The sequence below is a fragment of the Sander vitreus genome, chromosome 11, assembly GCF_031162955.1.
Source record: "Sander vitreus isolate 19-12246 chromosome 11, sanVit1, whole genome shotgun sequence".
Taxonomy (NCBI): domain Eukaryota; kingdom Metazoa; phylum Chordata; class Actinopteri; order Perciformes; family Percidae; genus Sander; species Sander vitreus.
The window spans coordinates 29,884,276-29,906,775 of record NC_135865.1 but is presented as its reverse complement, the minus strand read 5'-3'; the positions used below and the strand labels follow the sequence as shown (position 1 = coordinate 29,906,775).

Genomic DNA, 22,500 nt, shown 5'->3' with positions numbered 1-22,500 from the left:
TAAAGCCAGCGTGGCTGATCAGTCTCCCCGAGTCGGTCTAAAAGTCCCTCAGAACACCGAAGAGACGAGACGTAATACGAGACATAACAGCAGGCGGCGCTAATCTGTGTTGTCGCCCAAAGAATGAAAACCGGCAGCTGATTGGACGAACGCGTCACGTGGGTCTGGTTTCTCCAGTCATGGCGTCTCTAAGAGAGAAACAGGCCGTGCAGCTGCTGAGTCTGTCTTCATTTCACATCAACAAAGGTCAGTTTAACAGATGTTCGTCAGATGTTGAGAGACTCTAGTCACGCTCGTCCCGCTCGCCGTTTCCTGGTCAGCTCTCCACCAATCAGATGGCTCATTTGAGTCCGACTGCCTGCAGTGCCCGCCCCGCCGATTATACATGTCAAATCGGCCAAAATGAAGGCCGACGGCCCCTCCAATGGACGACGGCACGGAGCACTCCGAACAGACTCGAGTCACGACCTCGCCGGACTGTCCGACGGCCGATTATCAGGTTGGTGTGTCTCAGGCTTTAGTCTACGCAGCGGATGTAAACATACACGCCACTTGGCGTGTTATCACGAGAAGAAAGCTACGGTCGGGTTTAGGAAAACGTGCACACACGGGACCCGACCCCCGGTCTCCTGGGTGAAAGTGCTTTGTTTGACCCGTCCTCCCCCCCCGACCAACCTCCCTACGCAGATTTTCGCCCTTTCATGCTACTCGCTACGGCGTCAATTCACACGCAATCGCAAGGTAATGTAAGTCAATGGAGGCCAAACGGCGTTGATAGACACAAAAAGCCAGTATACGTCTTGATAACACGCCAATAATGGCATGAGAATTGGCGTGTAATACATACGCCACTTCATGAGATCTGTCTGGTATATAGTACATTTAAATAAAACTCCTTTAGCACAAGAGAGTGAATGTTTGTTTTGGCAACTGTCAAATCGATCCAGTGGAAACATGTATTCTTGTTTTTATTAACTTTTCTCACGGCTGGAACCTTTAAGTAGCTCAAGCTTTGGATAGCGAGCTGCATCACATGTTCAGAAAACAAAACCTCCGTCATTCATACGGGCCAAGAGTGTCAAACACTAAACATTTAGGAGAAACACAAGCTGATCCCAGACCTGCCAAGATTTAGGTTTTGATTTGAACTCACCTGTTCTTAACATTGATAACGCAGCATGTGCTGCCCCCTAGTTAGGTAGTTAGGTACCAGAGTCTGGTCCACTAGCCTGGTCCTACCAGACTCTGGTACGTTAGCCTGGTCCTACCAGACTCTGGTCCATTAGCCTGGTCCTACCAGACTCTGGTCCACTAGCCTGGTCCTACCAGACTCTGGTACTCTAGCCTCTGGTCCATTAGCCTGGTCCTACCAGACTCTGGTACTCTAGCCTCTGGTCCATTAGCCTGGTCCTACCAGACTCTGGTACGTTAGCCTGGTCCTACCAGACTCTGGTACTCTAGCCTCTGGTCCATTAGCCCGGTCCTACCAGACTCTGGTACACTAGCCTGGTCCTACCAGACTCTGGTCCACTAGCCTGGTCCTACCAGACTCTGGTACATTAGCCTGGTCCTACCAGACTCTGGTCCACTAGCCTGGTCCTACCAGACTCTGGTCCACTAGCCTGGTCCTACCAGACTCTGGTACATTAGCCTGGTCCTACCAGACTCTGGTCCACTAGCCTGGTCCTACCAGACTCTGGTCCATTAGCCTGGTCCTACTAGACTCTGGTACATTTCATTGGTCCAGAGAGTCTGGCCTCTCTCCATTGACAAGTGTTAACTTCCTTGAAGGAAGGTACTCTGTTTGAAGTTTAAAACTATTGGATCTGCCCAGAGCCACTCTGGATCTGCCATAACCAATCGCTGACGTTTGGTCGTGACGTCGGCTTAGCATCGCTAGCGTTAGCCTTAGCCAACTCCTTCACCACTAACGGAGCGAGCTGGAAAACCAAACTGCTCCCGAACCCCGTGGGGAGGAGGGCCACAACATCACGGCCACCAACACAACTCAGCAGAGACTTGCAGCACGTTTGCTAAATGCTGCGCATGTGTTGTCAAATGGATAAAGCTGTTTTCTTCATTTGGTTGGGTTTTGTCTATTTACGTGTGTTTCATTAAGTGGCGGTGCGTTTGGCGGCCTCTAGCTCACCCAGTAAGAGCGTTCGCCGCATGTAGACTGAGTCCTGCAGCGGCGGAGGGTTCGAATCCGACCTGCTGCCCTTTGCTGCGTGTCATCCCCCATCTCTCTCTCTCTCCTCCTTTCCAGTCTATCCACTGTCACTGCATTGTTGTGCCAATAAACCTTTTTTCTGATTGGATCACATTTCTTTGAGACTCAACGCGTTGTAAACCAATCCAGACAGTTTGAGGCGGTGCAAGGGGCTCCTGGGGTAATCAACCAACACTCTGACATCATCAATATTTTACGCATGAATCAAGGCGGTCTGGGGGTCGAGCTTGTGGCTGCAGACGTGAGGAGCGTTTTGGCACATTATAGCAAACTGCATCTCATAAAAGAAACAAACTACTGAAGTTTCGCTAAAAAAAAAAAACAACCCAAAAGGAAAAAGGGATTTCTCACAGACTCAGATCTGGTTCAGAGACATCCACCGAAAAGTCAGTCAGACTTTATTTTAAGAAAACAATTATACCTAAAATATATTAGAGAAAAATATGTTTTGGCATATTTCTTTTTGAATGTGTACAACCAACCCAAACAGCTTCTCTTTATATTATAAATATATTTACGTTTAAATACAAATGTTGGTTAGAAGTTGCCTCCCTCTATGTTAAAGGGTCATTTCATTGTTTGTTTTTCAACCTGGACCCTATATGTTCCTATGTCTTTGTGTCTGAGTGACTGATGGGAACAACAACCTTTGACGTTGGTCCAGTATTAAGAGAGATCTCTGCAGTCGGCAGCGGAGAAACAAGCTACAATATAAGTTAATAGGGTGATTGTCCAGCTGGTATTTACCTTCACAAAGTGCTGTTGTTGCCGCTGACAGACTCAGAGTCTGACAACATTATGGAAAGGATTTCTAAGGAGGTCGACCTTTCTGTTAAAGGGTAAGATCCTTTATTAAACATAAAAACATCCACGAAATGGCGTTCCCTAAACCCACCAGACTCCATGTAAATAAACAGTGTTTTTAGCATCGTAAGACACACTTCATTCAGAATCGACCGAACGTCAGAACTATGAGATAAGGGTGTTATATAAATAAAAAAATAACTACATTTACATACTGGGAATCGTTTTTTTAAAATCGAAAATCAATTGGTGACATTTTCGGAATCGTGCACCCATACTATGAAAATCCGTTTTGGGACATCTTCCCACTTTAACCAACCATCACAACTCTAGTTTTGGTTGAAATAAACACATAGTTTACTGATTTACATGTGAGGATATGATGGCTCTATACACGCTAAAAGTGGCTGTTTTTTTAAATGGAGTCTGGTGGGTTTAGCGCTAGTGACTTCAGAGCTGTTTCTGGTTAAACAGAAAGGTCTGAAAGAGGTTTTAGAGGTCTATCTCTGTAGGGATCCTTTCATAATGTTGTCAGACACTTAGAATAATAATCTGAGTCTGTCAGCGGCAACAACAGAACTTGTAGTGGACTCAATTGACGATGCACATTTGCCCAATAGGGTTACATTGCAGCCCGGTCTGTGGCTGCCAGTTACAGTGTTCACGCTCAATACTGGACCAACTTCAAAGACTGTTAGGACATAGGACAGTAATGGCGCTTTTCCATCACGTGGTACCTGCTCGCCTCGCCTCTACTCGCCTTTTTTGGTTTTCCATTACGAAAAAAAGTCCCTGGTACCTGCTAACAGGTACTTTTTTTAGTACCACCTCAGCCGAGGTTCCCAGCGAGCTGAGGCGAGCCGAAAAGGTGACGTGAAAGCGACAGAGGGGGGTGTCCTGAACAAACCCGCCATTTGTAAATAGTTTAGCCAGCTGTGTTTATTTTTTGCTGCCTCCAGCTTCATTTGAAACTAAATTTGTCTTCTGGCAACAACAACACACCTTCCACGTTCTGTGTGTGTGTATGTAGGCTACGGCGAAAGCTCTGCGTGGAGCCTCCGCAGAACTGTAAAACAAGTGGCGCCGCAGGAATCTGCCGTGACCTAACGCACGCACCAGCGCACAAGTATAAACATCAGGCCACTTGAGCTTGTTTTCCAGTTCTGTGGAGGCTCCACGCAGAGCTTTCTCCGTAGCCTGTGTAAAAGTGGCCTGACGTTTATACTTGTGCCCTGGTGCGTGCGTCGAGCCAGCATCTGTGTCATGCATACGACCTCATGCATACGACCTCATGCACACGACCTCATACATACGACATCATGCATACGACCTCATGCATACGACCTCAAGCATACGACCTCATGCATACGACCTCAAGCATACGACCTCATGCATACGATCTCATGCATACGACCACAAGCATACGACCTCATGCATACGACATCATGCATACGACATCATGCATACGACCTCATGCACACGACCTCATACATACGACCTCATGCATACGACCTCATGCATACGACATCATGCATACGACCTCATGCATACGATCTCATGCATACGACCTCAAGCATACGACCTCATGCATACGACATCATGCATACGACCTCATGCATACGACCTCATGCATACGACCTCAAGCATACGACCTCATGCATACGACCTCATGCATACGACATCATGCATACGACCTCATGCATACGACCTCATGCATACGACCTCATGCATACGACCTCATGCATACGACCTCATGCATACGACATCATGCATACGACATCATGCATACGACCTCATGCATACGACCTCATGCACACGACCTCATACATACGACATCATGCATACGACATCATGCATACGACCTCAAGCATACGACCTCATGCATACGACATCATGCATACGACCTCATGCATACGATCTCATGCATACGACCTCAAGCATATGACCTCATGCATACGACCTCATGCATACGACCTCATGCATACGACCTCATGCATACGACCTCAAGCATACGACCTCATGCACACAACCTCATGCACACGACCTCATGCATACGACCTCATACATACGACATCATGCATACGACCTCATGCATACGACCTCATGCATACGACATCATGCATACGACCTCATGCATACGACCTCATGCATACGACCTCATGCATACGACCTCATGCATACGACCTCATGCATACGACCAGCCACGCTGAGGCGGTACTAAAATCTGCAATGGAAAACAGACGCACAGTGTGTCGAGGCGAGTAGAGGCGAGTAGAGTCGAGGCGAGTAGAGTAGGTACCATGTAATGGAAAAACGCCATACGGTCCAGGTTGAATTGAACGGTAGTTACCCTTTAAGACAAGAACGTTTTGGTTTTACTCACTTCACCTGAAACCTCAGCAGGAAAAGATCTGGAACACGTAGATAAGCCACACTTTGTAAAATCAGACTGCATCATATCAACAGGCGGAGTTCACATCCACATCTCCGCCCACTCTACATCTCATCTACATTTAAATACAAAAGAAAAAAATATCCCTGCAACTATATTTGTACAACAGAGTTTTAGGGCCACAGGCAAAGGAACCGGAGATTTTCAGATTAAAATGTCATTTCCTTTTTACGATTATGTAATATTATGAGAATAACGTCGTAATTCCAACAAATAAAGTCAACAAAACAACTACTTTTCATGAGGAAAGTCATATATTTTTTTTAAATAAATAAATCTCTTGTTAAATTATGACTTTATAATTCTAAACATTATTTTATACCCCTCAAATACATGTAAGAATGATGTAATTTTTCAAAATAAAAGTATGTAATATTGTGAGAATAAAGTCATATAACATTTACGTTTTATGATAAAAGTCATACTTTTTCAAGAGGAAAGTCTCTCAAAACACTTTGTAAACTGTTTGCTATATAAATAGTTATTTGTTACAATGATAAAGCCACTACTTTATTTTGAAAATGAATATTTTCAAAATAAAATTATTTTATTTTGAAAATATTTCAGACTTTGTCTCATAAAAGTACAACTAAATCTCAAAATATTACAAATATTCCTGTACAATTAAGACTGTATCTTGTAATATTAGTACTAGTCATATTATGTCGAAATATGACAAAGATCTGACTTTTTTTAAGAGGAAAGTCATACTTTCACACGAATAAAGCCACATCTTGTAGTATACCAGTATACAACTACATAAATCTCAAAATATTACAAATGTTCCTTCTTAAAGGTCCCATATCGTTCTCATTTTCAGGTTCATACTTCATGTATTTGGGGTTTCTACTAAAACATACTTGCTTTATTGTAAAAATGTAATGTCATGTAATAATTAATTGCGCCTGTCTCTTTAAGACCCGCCCCCATCGACATGACATCACAACCGTACAGAAGTCCTGACGGCTCGTTTTAAAGGAACAGTTCCTGAAAACGGGCTTCGTGCATTTCTTTTTGGATTTAGTGTTTTGATACTTTCACAGTACTTATATAACACCTCAACCTGCGTTATAATACAAAAGACATGGACATCTTACTTTTCACAATGACGGGACCTTTAATCATAACATTAGTACTTATATATTTTAGAATAAAGTCATTTTTTAAGTAGAAAATATGTAATATTGTGAGAATAAAGTCATATTTTCAGTCCCTCCAGAAAAACGTGATTATGCGATCGCATAATTCAATGTATAATCAGCCAAAATCTGCATATTTATGCATTTTTTTCAAATCCCGAAACTTCATCGCATACAATTGCATAAATATCCCGCATATTCCGTCGCATTTTTTAAGAAAACGTGCCGCATAATCAAGGATTTTTGCCCGCAACAATCACAAAAAAACTGACATTTTATGACACAATTCATACTTCTGTAAGATGAAAGTCATAATTATATATACATTATATTTGTATATATTTGATTTATCTTAATCGTGATATTAGCACTTTTGTATTTTAGGGTAAAATAGTAATTTCTTTAAAGAAAAGTATTTATTTTTGTGAGGAGAAATCATTTTACGCTGAAATGTTATGAACAACAATACTTTGTTCAAGAGGAAAGTCTTGTTTTTGAACAATAAAGCCACATCTTGGTAGTCTAGAAAGCTAGACGCCCCCTAGTGGCAGCAGATGTAATCTGGAAAAACCAAACTCTGGTCAGGCCAATCACATCGTGTATAGAGTGGGTGGGCGGGGCTTATGGCTGCTGCTGCTGCTGGTGAACAGCGTCTTCTGAAGACTTGGAGTTCAGCTTTTCTTTGAGAAAAGAACAAAGAACGGCCCTGAAGTCATTCTTAAAAAAGGAAGACGTGTTCGCAGTTTAAAGTGTAATCTATCAGCTAGCGTTGCTCTGATTGGTTGGAGAGCTGTCCTATCACGTGCAGAGGGAATCTGAAAGACAACCATTGATCCCGCCCCTCGGATTGAGCCCAGCCAATGGGGAGTTCCCAGACCCAACATCTGGATGTGGGGCTGGCTGGTCAGGCTAACATCTTGTAATACTACTACTTTATTCTCAAAATGAGTATTTTCTAATAATGCAAATTCTCACAATATTACAAATCATTTTCTGACTTTATCTATCTTTATACCACTTTATTCTCATAATAATAGAATTCCACCCCATAAATATTGTAACTTTTACTCTGAAAAGCATTTCCCCAGCTCAAAGTGGCCCCAATACTCTGTCATATGTTTTGGTACCAACCAGTGTAAGAATTTCTAAAGAAAGAAAAAGAAATTAATGTTTTATTTATTTGTATTGATGCCCTTCAGTCAACAGTTTGGGTCCTATCTTACACCCGGCGCAGCGCAAAGCCCGACGCAAGTGTCAGTTTCCCGTTATAACAAATGCACCTGCGCCCTGGTCTTACAGGGAGGTGTGTTCAGGTGCATTCAGGTGCGTGCTGGTCTTACAGGGAGGTGTGTTCAGGTGCATTCTGGGCGTGCTGGTCTTACAGGGAGGTGTGTTCAGGTGCATTCAGGTGCGTGCTGGTCTTACAGGGAGGTGCGTTCAGGTGCATTCTGGGCGCCCTGGTCTTACAGGGAGGTGTGTTCAGGTGCATTCTGGGCGTGCTGGTCTTACAGGGAGGTGTGTTCAGGTGCATTCTGGGCGCCCTGGTCTTACAGGGAGGTGTGTTCAGGTGCATTCTGGGCGTGCTGGTCTTACAGGGAGGTGTGTTCAGGTGCATTCTAGGTGTGCTGGTCTTACAGAGAGGTGTGTTCAGGTGCATTCTGGGAGTATTGCTATCTTGAGGCAGTGGGAAGTGATGGCACCATTGACCAACAAAAACCTGGTCTAAAGTCAATAACGCAGCATTTCATTGTTATTTTAACAGAGAATTAGTAAAATGCTCCTAGGCTCGTGCACAGCGCGTGCACACTATGCTTGTTACACACACAGGGACGCACAGCAGCACACACACACACACACACACACACACAGCAGCACACACACATGCAGAAGATCACAAATAAAAATATTACGGTGCAAATCCTCCATCATAACAGCAATGCTCCAAGGTCCAAACACGCCTGGCTTTTAAAGGGAATGGGAGATGATCTCTGATTGGTTGATTGCATGTTACGCCCAAAACACACCTCTGATTAATGAAGACACTAAGGTCAACCCTTTAGAACCATGCGCCCGGCGCATGGACCCTTTTTTACTGCCGTCAAACTAGCAAAAGTGGATTTGGACACGCCCTAAACACACCTGCGCCAGGCGCTTCACGCCGTGCTCTCAGAGCGTTAACATAGGGCCCAGCGTGTCTCTTGTGTTTACCTAACGAAATCAGTGTTCATATCCCAGCCCCTCCCCCGCTGACACTGATCAAATGCATAATTTAAGGTGAGAAATCACCGGGAAGCAGTCGGACGCAGCGAAACGTTCTCTGCTCGACCGGGCCGTCTGTCTGCGTGTTCAAACTGACCGCACCCAGAATCAGGAACTACGTCTCATTCTGAGTTCCCTCAGCACCATTTAGCATCCTTAAGGCTACATTTACAACGCCACGTGTTGGTTTGTAAGCGTTAACTTTTGAGCCAAAAGTGATCTCCGTGCAAAAGTGTTTTTACTAATCTCAACTATCAGCTAATCTCTGTTTAAACTAACGCGCCCAAAACCAAAATATCTCATCATCATTCCGGTATACTGGACGTAAACAGGAGGCAGCGTGGAGGCTCCGCCCACTGCATGGTAATGTTAGTGGCTTTAAGTGTCGTCGTGACCGATAAGATCCAATCAGGAGCTGCCAAAGGTCTCCGTTTGGAGCCGTTGAGACTAAAACACAAGCCCGCAGATTCAGAACCAAAACGGGTCAGAAGTGTTTCCTAATGTCTCCGGTTTGGGGGCTCTTAGTCTCTTATTTCTAGCTCTAAATATGTCGACAGACTAAGGGGCTCTGAAACGCCAGCGCAGTGAATGCGAGGTGTATAAACGACGCAAAGCATGTGCGTTTTTAAACCAAAACATAGCAATGTAAATGTAGCATAAAGTCCTATTCGCACAGGACTGGTACTAACGCAGGAACCCACTGTGTTAATGAGAAAGATGCAGAATATGTGGCAGCGTTTTTGGATCCAGGAGTGTGTTTGGTTGTACGTGTCAGTCAGAGGAAGCTCCGCCCGTCTCCGCCCGTCTCTGCCCGTCTCCGCTGGCCGTTCACGTCAGGACGGAGAGTTTGGAGGACGCCTGGTCCACCAGAGCCTGCACCGTGACGCCCAGCTTCACCAGGCCTTTCTCCTCCAGGATGTGGTGCGGGAGACACAGCTTGTCCTGTGACAGCAGAGGGACGAAGGACAGAAGAGAGAGAGACAAAGGACAGGAGAGAGAGAGAGACGAAGGACAGGAGAGAAAGACGGAGGACAGGAGAGCAAGAGAGAGAGACGAAGGCCAGGAGAGAGAGACGGAGGACAGGAGAGCAAGAGAGAGAGACGGAGGACAGGAGAGAGAGATGGAGGACAGGAGAGAGAGATGGAGGACAGGAGAGAGAGATGGAAGACAGGAGAGACGGAGGACAGAAGAGAGAGAGACGGAGGACAGGAGAGAGAGAGACGGAGGAAAGGAGAGAGAGAGGGAGGACAGGAGAGAGAGACGGAGGACAGGAGAGAGAGATGAGATGGACGGAGAGAGAGACGGAGGACAGGAGAGAGAGATGGAGGAAAGGAGAGAGAGATGGAGGAAAGGAGAGAGAGAGACGGAGGAAAGGAGAGAGAGAGACGGAGGAAAGGAGAGAGAGACGGAGGAAAGGAGAGAGAGATGGAGGACAGGAGAGAGAGATGGAGGAAAGGAGAGAGAGATGGAAGACAGGAGAGAGAGAGACGGAGGACAGGAGAGAGAGACGGAGGACAGGAGAGAGAGACAGAGGAAAGGAGAGAGAGACGGAGGACAGGAGAGAGAGATGGAAGACAGGAGAGACGGAGGACAGGAGAGAGAGACGGAGGACAGGAGAGAGAGATGGAAGACAGGAGAGAGAGACGGAGGACAGGAGAGAGAGACGGAGGAAAGGAGAGAGAAGAGAGAGACGGAGGACAGGAGAGAGATGGAGGACAGGAGAGAGAGATGGAGGAAAGGAGAGAGAGACGGAGGAAAGGAGAGAGAGAGACGGAGGACAGGAGAGAGAGAGACGGAGGACAGGAGAGAGAGGGAGGATGGAGAGAGAGATAGAGGACAGGAGAGAGAGATGGAGGACAGAGAGAGAGATGGAGGACAGAGAGAGACGATTTGACGGAGAGAGAAGAGAGAGATGGAGGACAGGAGAGAGAAATGAGATGAGAGGAGATAGGGCAGAGAGAGACTAGGGCAGGACAGGATGAGAGAGAGACGGAGGACAGGAGAGAGAGACGGAGGAAAGGAGAGAGAGACTGGAGGACAGGAGAGAGATCATGAGAGAGACTGAGGACAGGAGAGAGAGATGGAGGACAGGAGAGAGAGATGGAGACAGGAGAGAGACGGAGGACAGGAGAGAGACGATAGGAGAGAGAGGGAGGACGAGAGGACTGGAGGACAGAGGAGAGAGAGACGGAGGACAGGAGAGAGAGATGGAGGAAAGGAGAGAGAGACGGAGGAAAGGAGAGAGAGACGGAGGAAAGGAGAGAGAGACGGAGGAAAGGAGAGAGAAGAGAGAGACGGAGGAAAGGAGAGAGAGATGGAGGACAGGAGAGAGAGACGGAGGAAAGGAGAGAGAGACGGAGGACAGGAGAGAGAGACGGAGGACAGGAGAGAGAGACGGAGGAAAGGAGAGAGAAGAGAGAGACGGAGGAAAGGAGAGAGAGACGGAGGACAGGAGAGAGAGATGGAGGAAAGGAGAGAGAAGAGAGAGACGGAGGACAGGAGAGAGAGACGGAGGACAGGAGAGAGAGACGGAGGACAGGAGAGAGAGACGGAGGAAAGGAGAGAGAGACGGAGGACAGGAGAGAGAGACGGAGGACAGGAGAGAGAGATGGAGGACAGGAGAGAGAGACGGAGGACAGGAGAGAGAAGAGAGAGATGGAGGACAGGAGAGAGAGATGGAGGACAGGAGAGAGAGACGGAGGACAGGAGAGAGAGCGGAGGACAGGAGAGAGAGATGGAGGACAGGAGAGAGAGATGGAAGACAGGAGAGAGAGTTGGAGGACAGGAGAGAAAGATGGAGGAAAGGAGAGAGAGATGGAGGACAGGAGAGAGAGACGGAGGAAAGGAGAGAGAGACGGAGGACAGGAGAGAGAGACGGAGGAAAGGAGAGAGAGACGGAGGAAAGGAGAGAGAAGAGAGAGACGGAGGACAGGAGAGAGAGACGGAGGACAGGAGAGATGGAGGACAGGAGAGAGAGATGGAGGACAGGAGAGAGAGACGGAGGACAGGAGAGAGAGATTTTAATTCCTTATATTAATACATGACGGCGTCTTCAGAAGAGGTCGTTATCTCTGTGTGTCTGAGAGTCTGAATCAGCTTCGTAGCAACAGGTTAATGTAACAGACGTTCATTAATCTCTAAGTTACGCACTAAAGCTTTGAATAGACTTCTTCCCAAAATGTTGCTTTTCAATTATTTTTTACTATTGTTGCCTCCTTCCCTCCTCCCTTCCTTCCTCCCTCCCCTCCTTCCTTCCTTCCTTCTTTCCTCCTTCCTTCCTCCCTTCCTTTCTCTTCCTCCCTCTCCTTCCCCTCCTCCCTTCCTTTCTTCCTCCCTTCCTTTCTTCCTCCCTTCCTCCCCCTCCTCCCTTCCTTTCTTCCTCCCTCCCTTCCTTTCTCTTCCTCCCTTTCCTTCCCTCCCCTCCTTCCTTCCTTCCTCCCCTCCTCCCTTCCTCCCTTCCTTCCCTCCTCCCTTCCTTCCTTCTCTTCCTCCTTCCTTCCTTCTCCTCCTTCCTTCCTCCTCCCTTCCTTCCTCTCTCCTCCCTTCCTTCCTCCTCCTTCCCTTCCTCCTCCCTCCCTTCCTTCCCTCCTCCCTTCCTTCCTTCCTTCCCTCCTCCCTCCCTCCCTTCCTCCCCTCCTCCCTTCCTTCCTCCCTCCTTCCTCCCTCCCTCCTTCCTTCCTTCCCTCCCTCCTCCCTCCCTCCCTTCCTCCCCTCCTCCCTTCCTTCCTTCCCTCCTTCCTCCCTCCCTTCCTCCCTCCTTCCTCCCTCCCCTCCTCCATTCCTTCCTCCCCTCCTCCCTTCCTCCCTCCTCCCTTCCTCCTCCCTCCCTCCCTCCCCTTCCTTCCCCTCCCTCCCTCCCTCCCTCCTTCCTTCCCTCCTCCTTCCTTCCCCTCCCTCCCTCCCTCCCTTCCCTCCCTTCCTTCCTTCTCCTCCTTCCTCCCTTCCTCCCTCCTCCTCCTCCTCCCTTCCTTCCTCTCTCCCTCCCTCCCCCTCCCTCCTTCCTCTTCCCCTCCTTCCTTCCCTCCTTCCTTCCCTCCCTTCCTCCTTTCTACCGTCTTTTTCCAAAGTTTTGTCATCTTTTAAAAGTTTTTTTCCGCCGTTCTTCATCAACATTCATGTTTTTCAGTAACAAGGCTGTTCTACCTCTTTTTATATCGTTTTCTACCAAAAATGGGATGTTTGTCGCTTTTTTGAAGTTTCTGTCACTTTAGGCGACCAAGTGTTGCCTCCCTCCCTTCTTCCCTTCCTTCCTTCCTCCGTCCCTCCCTCCATCCCTTCTTTCCTCCCTTCTTTCCTCCCTCCCTCCCTTCTTTCCTTCCCTCCTCCCTTCCTCCATCCCTCCCTCCCTTCCTTCTTCCTTCCTCCTTCCTCCCTCCCTCCTCTCCTTCCTTCTTCCTTCCTCCCTTCTTTCCCCTCCCTCCCTCCCTCCCTTCCCTTCCTTCGTCCCTCCTCCCTTCCTTCTTTCCTTCCATCCTTCCTCCCTTCCTTCCTTCCTCCCTTCCTTCCATCCTTCCTCCCTTCCTTCCTTCCTCCCTCCCATCCATCCTTCCTCCCTTCCTTCCCTCCTCCCTCCCTTCCTCCCTTCCTTCCTTCGTCCCTCCCTCCATCCCTTCTTTCCTCCCTTCTTTCCTTCCTTCCTTCCTCCGTCCCTCCCTCCCTTCTTTCCTTCCCTCCTTCCTTCCTCCGTCCCTCCCTCCCTTCTTTCCTTCTTTCCTCCCTCCCCTCTTTCCTTCCTTCCTTCTTTCCTCCCTCCCTTCCTCCCTTCCTTCCTCCCTTCCTTCCATCCTTCCTCCCTTCCTTCCTTCCTCCCTCCCATCCATCCTTCCTCCCTTCCTTCCCTCCTCCCTCCCTCCTTTCCTTCCTTCCTCCGTCCCTCCCTTCTTTCCTTCCTTACTTCCTTCCTCCCTTCTTTCCTTCCTTCCTTCTTTCCTCCCTCCCTCCCTTCCTTCCTCCCTTCCATCCTTCCTCCCTTCCTTCCTTCCTCCCTTCCTTCCATCCTTCCTCCCTTCCTTCCTTCCTCCCTCCCATCCATCCTTCCTCCCTTCCTTCCCTCCTCCCTCCCTCCTTTCCTTCCTTCCTTCCTCCGTCCCTCCCTCCCTTCTTTCCTTCCCTCCTCCCTTCCTCCGTCCTTCCCTTCCTTCTTTCCTTTCTTACTTCCTTCCTCCCTTCTTTCCTTCCTTCCTTCCTTCCTTCCTTCCTTCCATCCTTCCTCCCTCCCTCCTTCCCTCGTCTCCTTTCTTCATCAACATTTAAATGTTCTTCAGTGACGAGGCTGTTATTTAGTAAATGTATGGCTGACATCGCTGTACTGTTCCTCTGTGTAGCGACTGCTCAGGAGGTACTCGGCTTAAAAACACTGTTCAAAAGGGAACATTGTTGACATAAGCTTGAGAACCAGTGGTTCAATCCTCACATAAACAGGGTGAAGTGAAGTTAAACAACGACTCCGTCGAGCAGACAACATCCCTAAAACTGTAGATTTATTCCCTCGGTCTTCAACAGACAGATTTCATACACAAGTCCTAAAAATAAAAATAATCCTCCTCATACATGACATTCATTCCCATCAGAACAATGTTAAACAGAGAAACAACCGCTGCTTTACTGCCAGAATTAATTCACAGAATAAATCATTCATAACAACAGAAATCAACATTTTATGTTACTCATCTTACACCGGTTTATCTCAGTTATTATCGTAACCCTCCTGTTGTCTTCGGGTGTAATTTCACCCATTTTCAAAACGTTTCTACGTCACAAATGTGGGTTTCATTCAACCAAATGGTCAAAGAAAGTAACGTGGATGGTCCCCTACAACGCTCTTCACAGGTAAGTACACTCTTCATTCATTTTGGGTGTTTTATTGTATTTTATAGCTCAGAAGACGAAAGAACGTTGGGGAAAAAAGTGACAAAAATGTTAGAAAAAGCTTCGAAAATCAGAGGGAAAAAAAAACGACAAAAACATCGGATAAAGTGACAAATAAACCTGGAAAAAAGTGACCAAAAATGGAGAAAAAACATCAGGAAAAGCGTCAAAATATCAAGAAAAGCTTCAGAAACATCAAGAAAAGCTTCAAAAACATCAAGAAAAGCTTCAAACTATGAAGAAAACATCAGGAAAAGCTTCAACTAGGGTGGAGAATTGGAGTAAGACGTCTGCTTTTTATTCCGTTCTGTGAATTAATCCAGCAGCCAATCAGCTGCTCACATGGCCGCCAGGAAAATGCATTATGATTGTTAACGATGTTATTTAAACTCCTCTCAACATTACAAACAGATAATCTTCTCCACTCCTCTACGTATCAAAGCCTCTAAGATAAAACAGATTAATATACACACACACACATATACATATATATATATATATATATATATATATATATATATATATACCGTATACACTCATCCAGTGTCTATTTAGCCCTTCAAATATTTCCAATAAACAGTCACATTGCATATCAGGATACAGAAGAGTTGTAAATAAATCCCAAAAAAGCAGGACGCAAATAAATAAATAAAATAACTTTCACATTTTTCTCAAGTTTCAAAAACATCATACTCAAATAACGGGTTTAAATAACAACTCACATTCAAATGAAGAGCTAAAAGTTACATCTAACTGATCAAAAGAATCAATACTTATTATAATATGGCTTCCCTTAGCTCCTCAAAGCTTTATGAACACACGTTAGATAAGACCGATGGGTAGGGTTGGGTATCCGTTGGATTTTTACGATTACGATTCCTAAAAAACTGAGAAATGACATCAAAGATGTAACATGTTTACCAGCGATCACGTGCAGTCAACGTCCGTTATGATGAGCCCAGAGGGAACATATGGCATTTTAAAAGCAGCCTACATTTACGGTAGCTAGCTAACGGTAGACTACAGAGAAAGGGGGACATTTTCACGTCTGTTTCGGAGCGACAGAGGGCAACACAGAGCGACAGAGGGCGACACAGAGCGACAGAGGGCGCCAGAGAGCGACAGAGGGCGACAGAGAGCGACAGAGGGCGCCAGAGAGCGACAGAGGGCGACAGAGAGCGACAGAGGGCGCCAGAGAGCGACAGAGGGCGCCAGAGAGCGAAAGAGGGTGACACAGAGCGACAGAGAGGGCGACAGAGAGGGCGACAGAGAGGGCGACAGAGAGCGAAAGAGGGTGACACAGAGCGACAGAGAGGGCGACAGAGAGGGCGACAGAGAGGGCGACAGAGGGTGACACAGAGCGACAGAGAGGGCGACAGAGGGGGCGACAGAGAGCGACAGAGGGCGACAGAGAGGGCGACAGAGAACGACACAAAGGGCGACAGAGGGTGACACAGAGCGACAGAGAGAGCAACAGAGAGCGACAGAGGGCGCCAGAGAGGGCGACAGAGGGGGCGACACAGAGCGACAGAGGGCGACAGAGGGGGCGACAGAGAGCGACAGAGAGCGACAGAGGGCGACAGAGAGCGACAGAGAGGGCGACAGAGGGGGCGACAGAGAGCGACAGAGGGCGACAGAGAGAGACAGAGAGGGACAGAGAGGGACAGAGGGCGACAGAGAGGGGGACAGAGAGGGGGACAGAGAGGGACAGAGAGGGACAGAGGGCGACAGAGAGGGACAGAGGGCGACAGAGAGGGGGACAGAGAGCGACACAGAGCGACAGAGGGCGACAGAGGGCGACAGAGAGCGACAGAGAGGGGGACAGAGGGGGACAGAGAGAGCGACACAGAGAGCGACAGAGAGCGACAGAGGGCGACAGAGAGCGACAGAGAGCGACAGAGGGCGACAGAGGGCGACAGAGAGCGACAGAGGGCGACAGAGAGCGACAGAGAGCGACAGAGAGCGACAGAGGGAAAAATATTTCAGTCGACACATTAAGAGGAACCGAAAAGAGGAACCGAACCGGGTTTCGGTACCCAACCCTACCGATAGTGCAGCTCTGCGATGGCGAACCATCGTGTGCCTATCACGCAGTCCAGTTATTTAAAAACCATGGAAACAACCAGGAAAACACAACTTCAAGTCATCACCTGTCGTCAAATGTGCAGGGGACGGTCTCACGTTCATAGTTTAACAGGAGGTTGTGGAGTGAAGAGAACGGGTAAAACAGAAGGGCTTCAGCTGGACTATTGACATGTCTTATGTCTTAGGCCTCCTGCACACCGGCTGCGTGGCGTGAGCGTGGCGTTTCTGTTGCGTGGCGGCTGCGTGGCGTTTTCTATGTCTTTACACACCAGAAACGTGTCTGACGCTGCTGCTGCTGCTGCTGCTGCTGCTGCTGCTGCTGCTGCTGTTAGCCTCGTCTGTACACATGTATGTTTCCCATAAACATAAACATAAATATATACTGATCTGATTACAGCAAAGACAACGTCGGCAGTATTGACGGAAAAATAGGCTCCAGAATATTTGGTTCTGTATTGACAGGTGATACACGCGCCTGGTCGGGACGCTTGCCGTCACTGTTTGACGCTCTCGGGACTCCACTGTTGTCTCTCTACATACTACTCTCTACTGTTGTCTCTCTACTGTTGTCTCTCTACATACTACTCTCTACTGTTGTCTCTCTACTGTTGTCTCTCTACATACTACTCTCTACTGTTGTCTCTCTACATGCTGCTCTCTACTGCTGTCTCTCTACTGTTGTCTCTCTACTGTTGTCTCTCTTCTTACTACTCTCTACTGTTGTCTCTCTACTGTTGTCTCTCTACATACTACTCTCTACCGTTGTCTCTCTACTGTTGTCTCTCTACTGTTGTCTCTCTACTGTTGTCTCTCTACTGTTGTCTCTCTACTGTTGTCTCTCTACTGTTGTCTCTCTACCGTTGTCTCTCTACCGTTGTCTCTCTATATACTACTCTCTACTGTTGTCTCTCTACCGTTGTCTCTCTATATACTACTCTCTACTGTTGTCTCTCTACCGTTGTCTCTCTACTGTTGTCTCTCTACTGTTGTCTCTCTACCGTTGTCTCTCTATATACTACTCTCTACTGTTGTCTCTCTACTGTTGTCTCTCTTCATACTACTCTCTACTGTTGTCTCTCTACCGCTGTCTCTCTATATACTACTCTCTACTGTTGTCTCTCTACCGTTGTCTCTCTACATACTACTCTCTACCGTTGTCTCTCTACATACTACTCTCTACCGTTGTCTCTTTACATACTACTCTCTACCGTTGTCTCTCTACTGTTGTCTCTCTACATACTACTCTCTACTGTTGTCTCTCTACTGCTGTCTCTCTACCGTTGTCTCTCTACCGTTGTCTCTCTACATACTACTCTCTACCGTTGTCTCTCTACATACTACTCTCTACCGTTGTCTCTCTACTGTTGTCTCTCTACATACTACTCTCTACCGTTGTCTCTCTACCGTTGTCTCTCTACATACTACTGAATACAGAATATCTCGTTCTGTAATTGACAGGTGCAATATTTTTTAAATGACATTTATGTCAAAACCTCGAGACTGTCAAACATCAAAATGTCATTTATTAAATGTATTTGTGTCCAAATGACATATGAACATCTTTTCCTGTTCTATTTTGTCTGGAAACGCTTCCAACACGCTTGCGTGTCACGTGAAAAAAAGGCGTCGGTGCTATTTCTAGCATGCACGCGTTTTCGGCGCCTGAGACGTGCGTGTCACGCAGGCAGTGTGCACGCTCTAACCTGTTACCATGGGAGCCGAAATAAAAACGGACACGCCAAGCAGCCAGTGTGCAGGAGGCCTTATTGTTAGCTTGTTAGTGCTATGTTGGTGGATTACTGTGGCTGAGAAGTGCTAGCTAGTGCACATGTATCGTTGGTTAGTTCAGCAGCTACAGCAGTTACATCACTGAACTTCCTTTAAAGAGACAGCTTGGATGTTTGTTCAGCGAGGTTGTATGAGCTACTTCTCCATAGTCAGTGGGTTAGTAGTCTTATATCCACGACGTTCCACTTCCGGGATTGCTCTGTTGCTGCCGGAAATCCTCTGTCTCTGTGTTGGCGTTCTAACCTCCGGTGGATTTGTGAGGACTATGGTTAACTGCTCCTCAGATAGCTAGACTATCTGTCCAATCTGACAACAGTTTGGGGAAGCAGGCAGGAGTACCGACGAAAAGCTAAGCTAACGTCCTGCTGTGGACGGGGGGGCAACAGCTAAGCACGTTTTCTACATAAGAGTGGCATGACACTGGCATGAACACATGACACATAACGCTAACGCTAACCATAACTTGTCATGACAACACCGAATGACACTAAAAGAAGCATTATGTTTATGTTTTGTTTATAATGTTTATGACAGTTCATGGCAGTGTCATGTCACGCTTATGTAGATACCTTCAAGTAGAATGTAACCCACATTTTAGACACCTAAACACACCTATACCAGTTTACGTGGACGCTATATTGAGAATATTTCCAGCGCTTCACCGTGCTGTCAGACGGCCCTTTACGACGGGGAACTGAAGCCGTTATCTCTCTTCAAAACCACCAGACTCCATTGACAAAAACAGTGGTTTTACGTCGCAGAACGCAGGAGTTGCTGCTCCACCGCTGCCTCCATCGCTCAGTTAGTTTGTTATTGTTAGTTTAGTTAGTTCCTAACCCTTTTAAACACCAACGTCTCACAATAACTCAACACAACTGTAACTGTGAAACCCATTATTGACGCTTAATCACCTCAATAAAGCAGATATGTTGATCTTGTTATCAAACTGTTTCCTGCTGCCTCTGCATTGAAAGGATTGAGAGACTCTAGTCACTGCCTCCGTTATGCCTACGTTAACGGTCACTTCATCACGTCACTTCATAACGTGGCTTCGTCACGTGGCTTCGTCACGTGGCTTCGTCACGTGGCTTCATCACGTCGCTTCATCACGTCGCTTCATCACGTCGCTTCATCACGTCGCTTCATAACGTCGCTTCATAACGTCACTTCATCACGTCGCTTCATCACGTCGCTTCATCACGTCACTTCATAACGTCACTTCATCACGCCGCTTCATCACGCCGCTTCATCACGCCGCTTCATCACGTCGCTTCATCACGCCGCTTCATCACGCCGCTTCATCACGCCGCTTCATCACGCCACTTCATCACGCCACTTCATCACGCCACTTCATAACTTCATCACGCCACTTCATGACGTCCCCTTCATGACGCCCCTTCATGACGCCGCTTCATGACGTCGCTTCATAACCTCACTTCATCACGTCGCTTCATGACGTCGCTTCATGACGTCGCTTCATAACCTCGCTTCATAACGTCGCTTCATAACGTCGCTTCATAACGTTCTCATGGCAGCAGGGAAACGGCTGCTCTTGTGTGAAGTAAACGCAACATTTTCATCTTTCCGCTAAGATATTTGGGACTTTTTTGCAACAAAAACGCGGGGATTATGACGTCATGCAAGCCCCGCATATTTTGCGCGGATATCTGCAATTCATGCGCCGAAAGTGTGCCCCCCGAAATAAATATGCGGACTTTGGCTGATTATGAATTGAATTATGCGATTGCATAATCACGTTTTTCTGGAGGGACTGTCTGTCTGTGATAAGAGTTATATAAATAAACTGTATTACTTACTTACACCGCGACGGTGGAGAAGTAGCTCATGCAACCAAACCTCAAAACATCCAAACTATTCCTTTAACACTCATGACCTTCAGTCCGGATGAAGCTGATTTATTTAAAGCTGATTTTGGAGCCTGATTTATCCCCATGTGACATAAATGCAGCAAAAGAAAAAAGGAGGAGCAGCCCGGGCAGGAAAGAGAGAGGGGGGGGAGGGGGGGGCGTGGTTGGCAGGTGACTGACAGGATGCTGTCGCCACAGTTACGTCAGCTCGCTCCAGCTATAGGCGAGGAAGAGCAGGAGGAGGCAGAGGATGTGAAGCAGGCTGGAGCCAATAAGGTCCCAGATCTGCCAGGCGGGAGGCGGGGTTTGAGTGGTGACAGAAACCAAGGACGGAGTCTCTGACTGGTTCGGAGCTGGGATGGCCTCTTCCCGCTTCCTGTCCGGAGAGGTCGTATCCAAGGCAACCAGCGCCTGAACTGCGGCGCTGACGGGCTGCAGGCGGCACTGGGTGATGTCGTAGGGCGAACAGAGGAAAGGCTAGCGGCCCCCGTGAGGAAGAAATAAAGGCAGGAAGGGAGGAGGAGGAGGAGGAGGAGGAGGAGGAGAGGGAAAGAGCCCGGGAGGGAGGGGAGAGAAAAGGGCGGAAACAAGGGATGAAGGAAGGATGAGGGGAATAAAGAGGAAATTAAGATGGAACAAAGATGGGAGGAGGAAAAGAAGGAAGGGAGGTGGAGGTAAGTTCCAGATAAGGCAAGAGGAGGAAAGGGAAGGAGATGAAAAAGGGAGGGAGAGAGAAAGGGGAAGCACGGGAACAAGGGATGAAGATCAGGGAATGATGAGTGGAAAAAAAGAGGAAATGAAGACGGAACAAAGATGGGAGGAGGAAAAGAAGGCAGAAAGAAAGTTGGAAGTAAAAGAGTAGAAAGAGAAGTTTAAAGGAAAGTTTCAGCAAGAGAGAGGAGGAGGAGGAGGAGAAGGAGGAGGAAGAGAGAGGAGGAGGAGGAGGAGGAAGAGAGAGGAGGAGGAGGAGGAGAGAGGAGAAAAGAGGGAGAGAGAGACGGGAAGGTGAGAGATTCTCAGAGGAGAGACAGAGAGAGAGTGGAGGAGAGGGAGGGAGAGAGAGAGAGAGGAGGAGAGAGAGAGAGAGAGAGGAGAAAGGAGAGAGGAGGAGAAAGAGGGGAGGGAGAGAGAGGAGAGAGGAGAGAGAGGGAGGAGAGAGGAGGAGGAGGAGAAAGAGGGAGAGGAGAAGAAAGGGAAGTGGAGGAGAGAAGAGGAGGGAGGAGGAGGAAGAGGAGGAGGAGGAGGAAGAAGAGGAGGAGGAGGAAAAGGGGGAAGAGGAAAAGGGGGGGAGGAGGAGGAGAAGAAGAAAGGAGGAGGAGGAAAAGGGGGAGGAGGAAAAGGGGGAGGAGGAAAAGGGGAGGAGGAAAAGGAGGAGGAAAAGGGGGGGGAGAAGGAGGAGGAGGAAAAGGGGGAGGAGAAGGAGGAGGAGGAAAAGGGGGAGGAGGAGGAGGGAAAAGGGGGAGGAGGAGGAGGGAAAAGGGGGAGGAAGGAAAAGGGGGAGGAGGAGGAAAAGGGGAGGAGAAAGAGGAGAAGAAAGGAAGAGGTGGAGGAGAAGGAGAAGGAGGAGAAGGAGGAGGAGAAGAAAGGAAGAGGAGGAGGAGGAGAAGAAAGGAAGTGGAGGAGGAGGAGGAGGAGGAGAAGAAAGGAAGAGAAGGAGGAGGAGGAGAAAGGAAGAGGAGGAGGAGGAGGAGGAGGAGAAGGAGGAGGAGAAGAAAGGAAGAGGAGGAGGGGAGGAGAAGGAGGAGGAGAAGAAAGGAAGAGAAGGAGGAGGAGGAGAAGAAAGGAAGAGGAGGAGGAGAAGAAAGGAAGAGGAGGAGGAGGAGGAGGAGGTGTTGCGATCCAGCCGTAAAGTAAAAAGAGAAAGAGAAGAAGAAGGCAGGAGATTAACCAGACAGACGGAGAGCAGCGATGCTTTCTGAGAGGAGTCTTCCTCTCCTCTCAGTGAGCAGCCGAGATGATGAAGATGATGAAGATGATGATGATGATGATGAGTGAAAGGGCTGATGG

The 22,500-nt window shown here is 47.8% G+C and overlaps 1 protein-coding gene across 6 annotated transcripts in view; it reads right to left on the bottom strand.

Moving 5' to 3' along the window:
- Positions 1-109: 109 nt before the first annotated feature.
- The window catches only part of lrch1 (leucine-rich repeats and calponin homology (CH) domain containing 1), a 112,444-nt gene continuing 90,053 nt past the window's right edge, over positions 110-22,500 (bottom strand). For 5 of the 6 annotated variants that reach the window (XM_078262701.1, XM_078262704.1, XM_078262700.1 and 2 more), the window contains one exon: positions 110-9,826. In XM_078262701.1, the coding sequence (XP_078118827.1) occupies positions 9,660-9,826 (167 nt within the window). In that variant the 3' untranslated portion in view covers positions 110-9,659. The remainder of the gene's footprint in view (positions 9,827-22,500) is intronic. The other variant, XR_013502698.1, reaches the window with a different exon arrangement.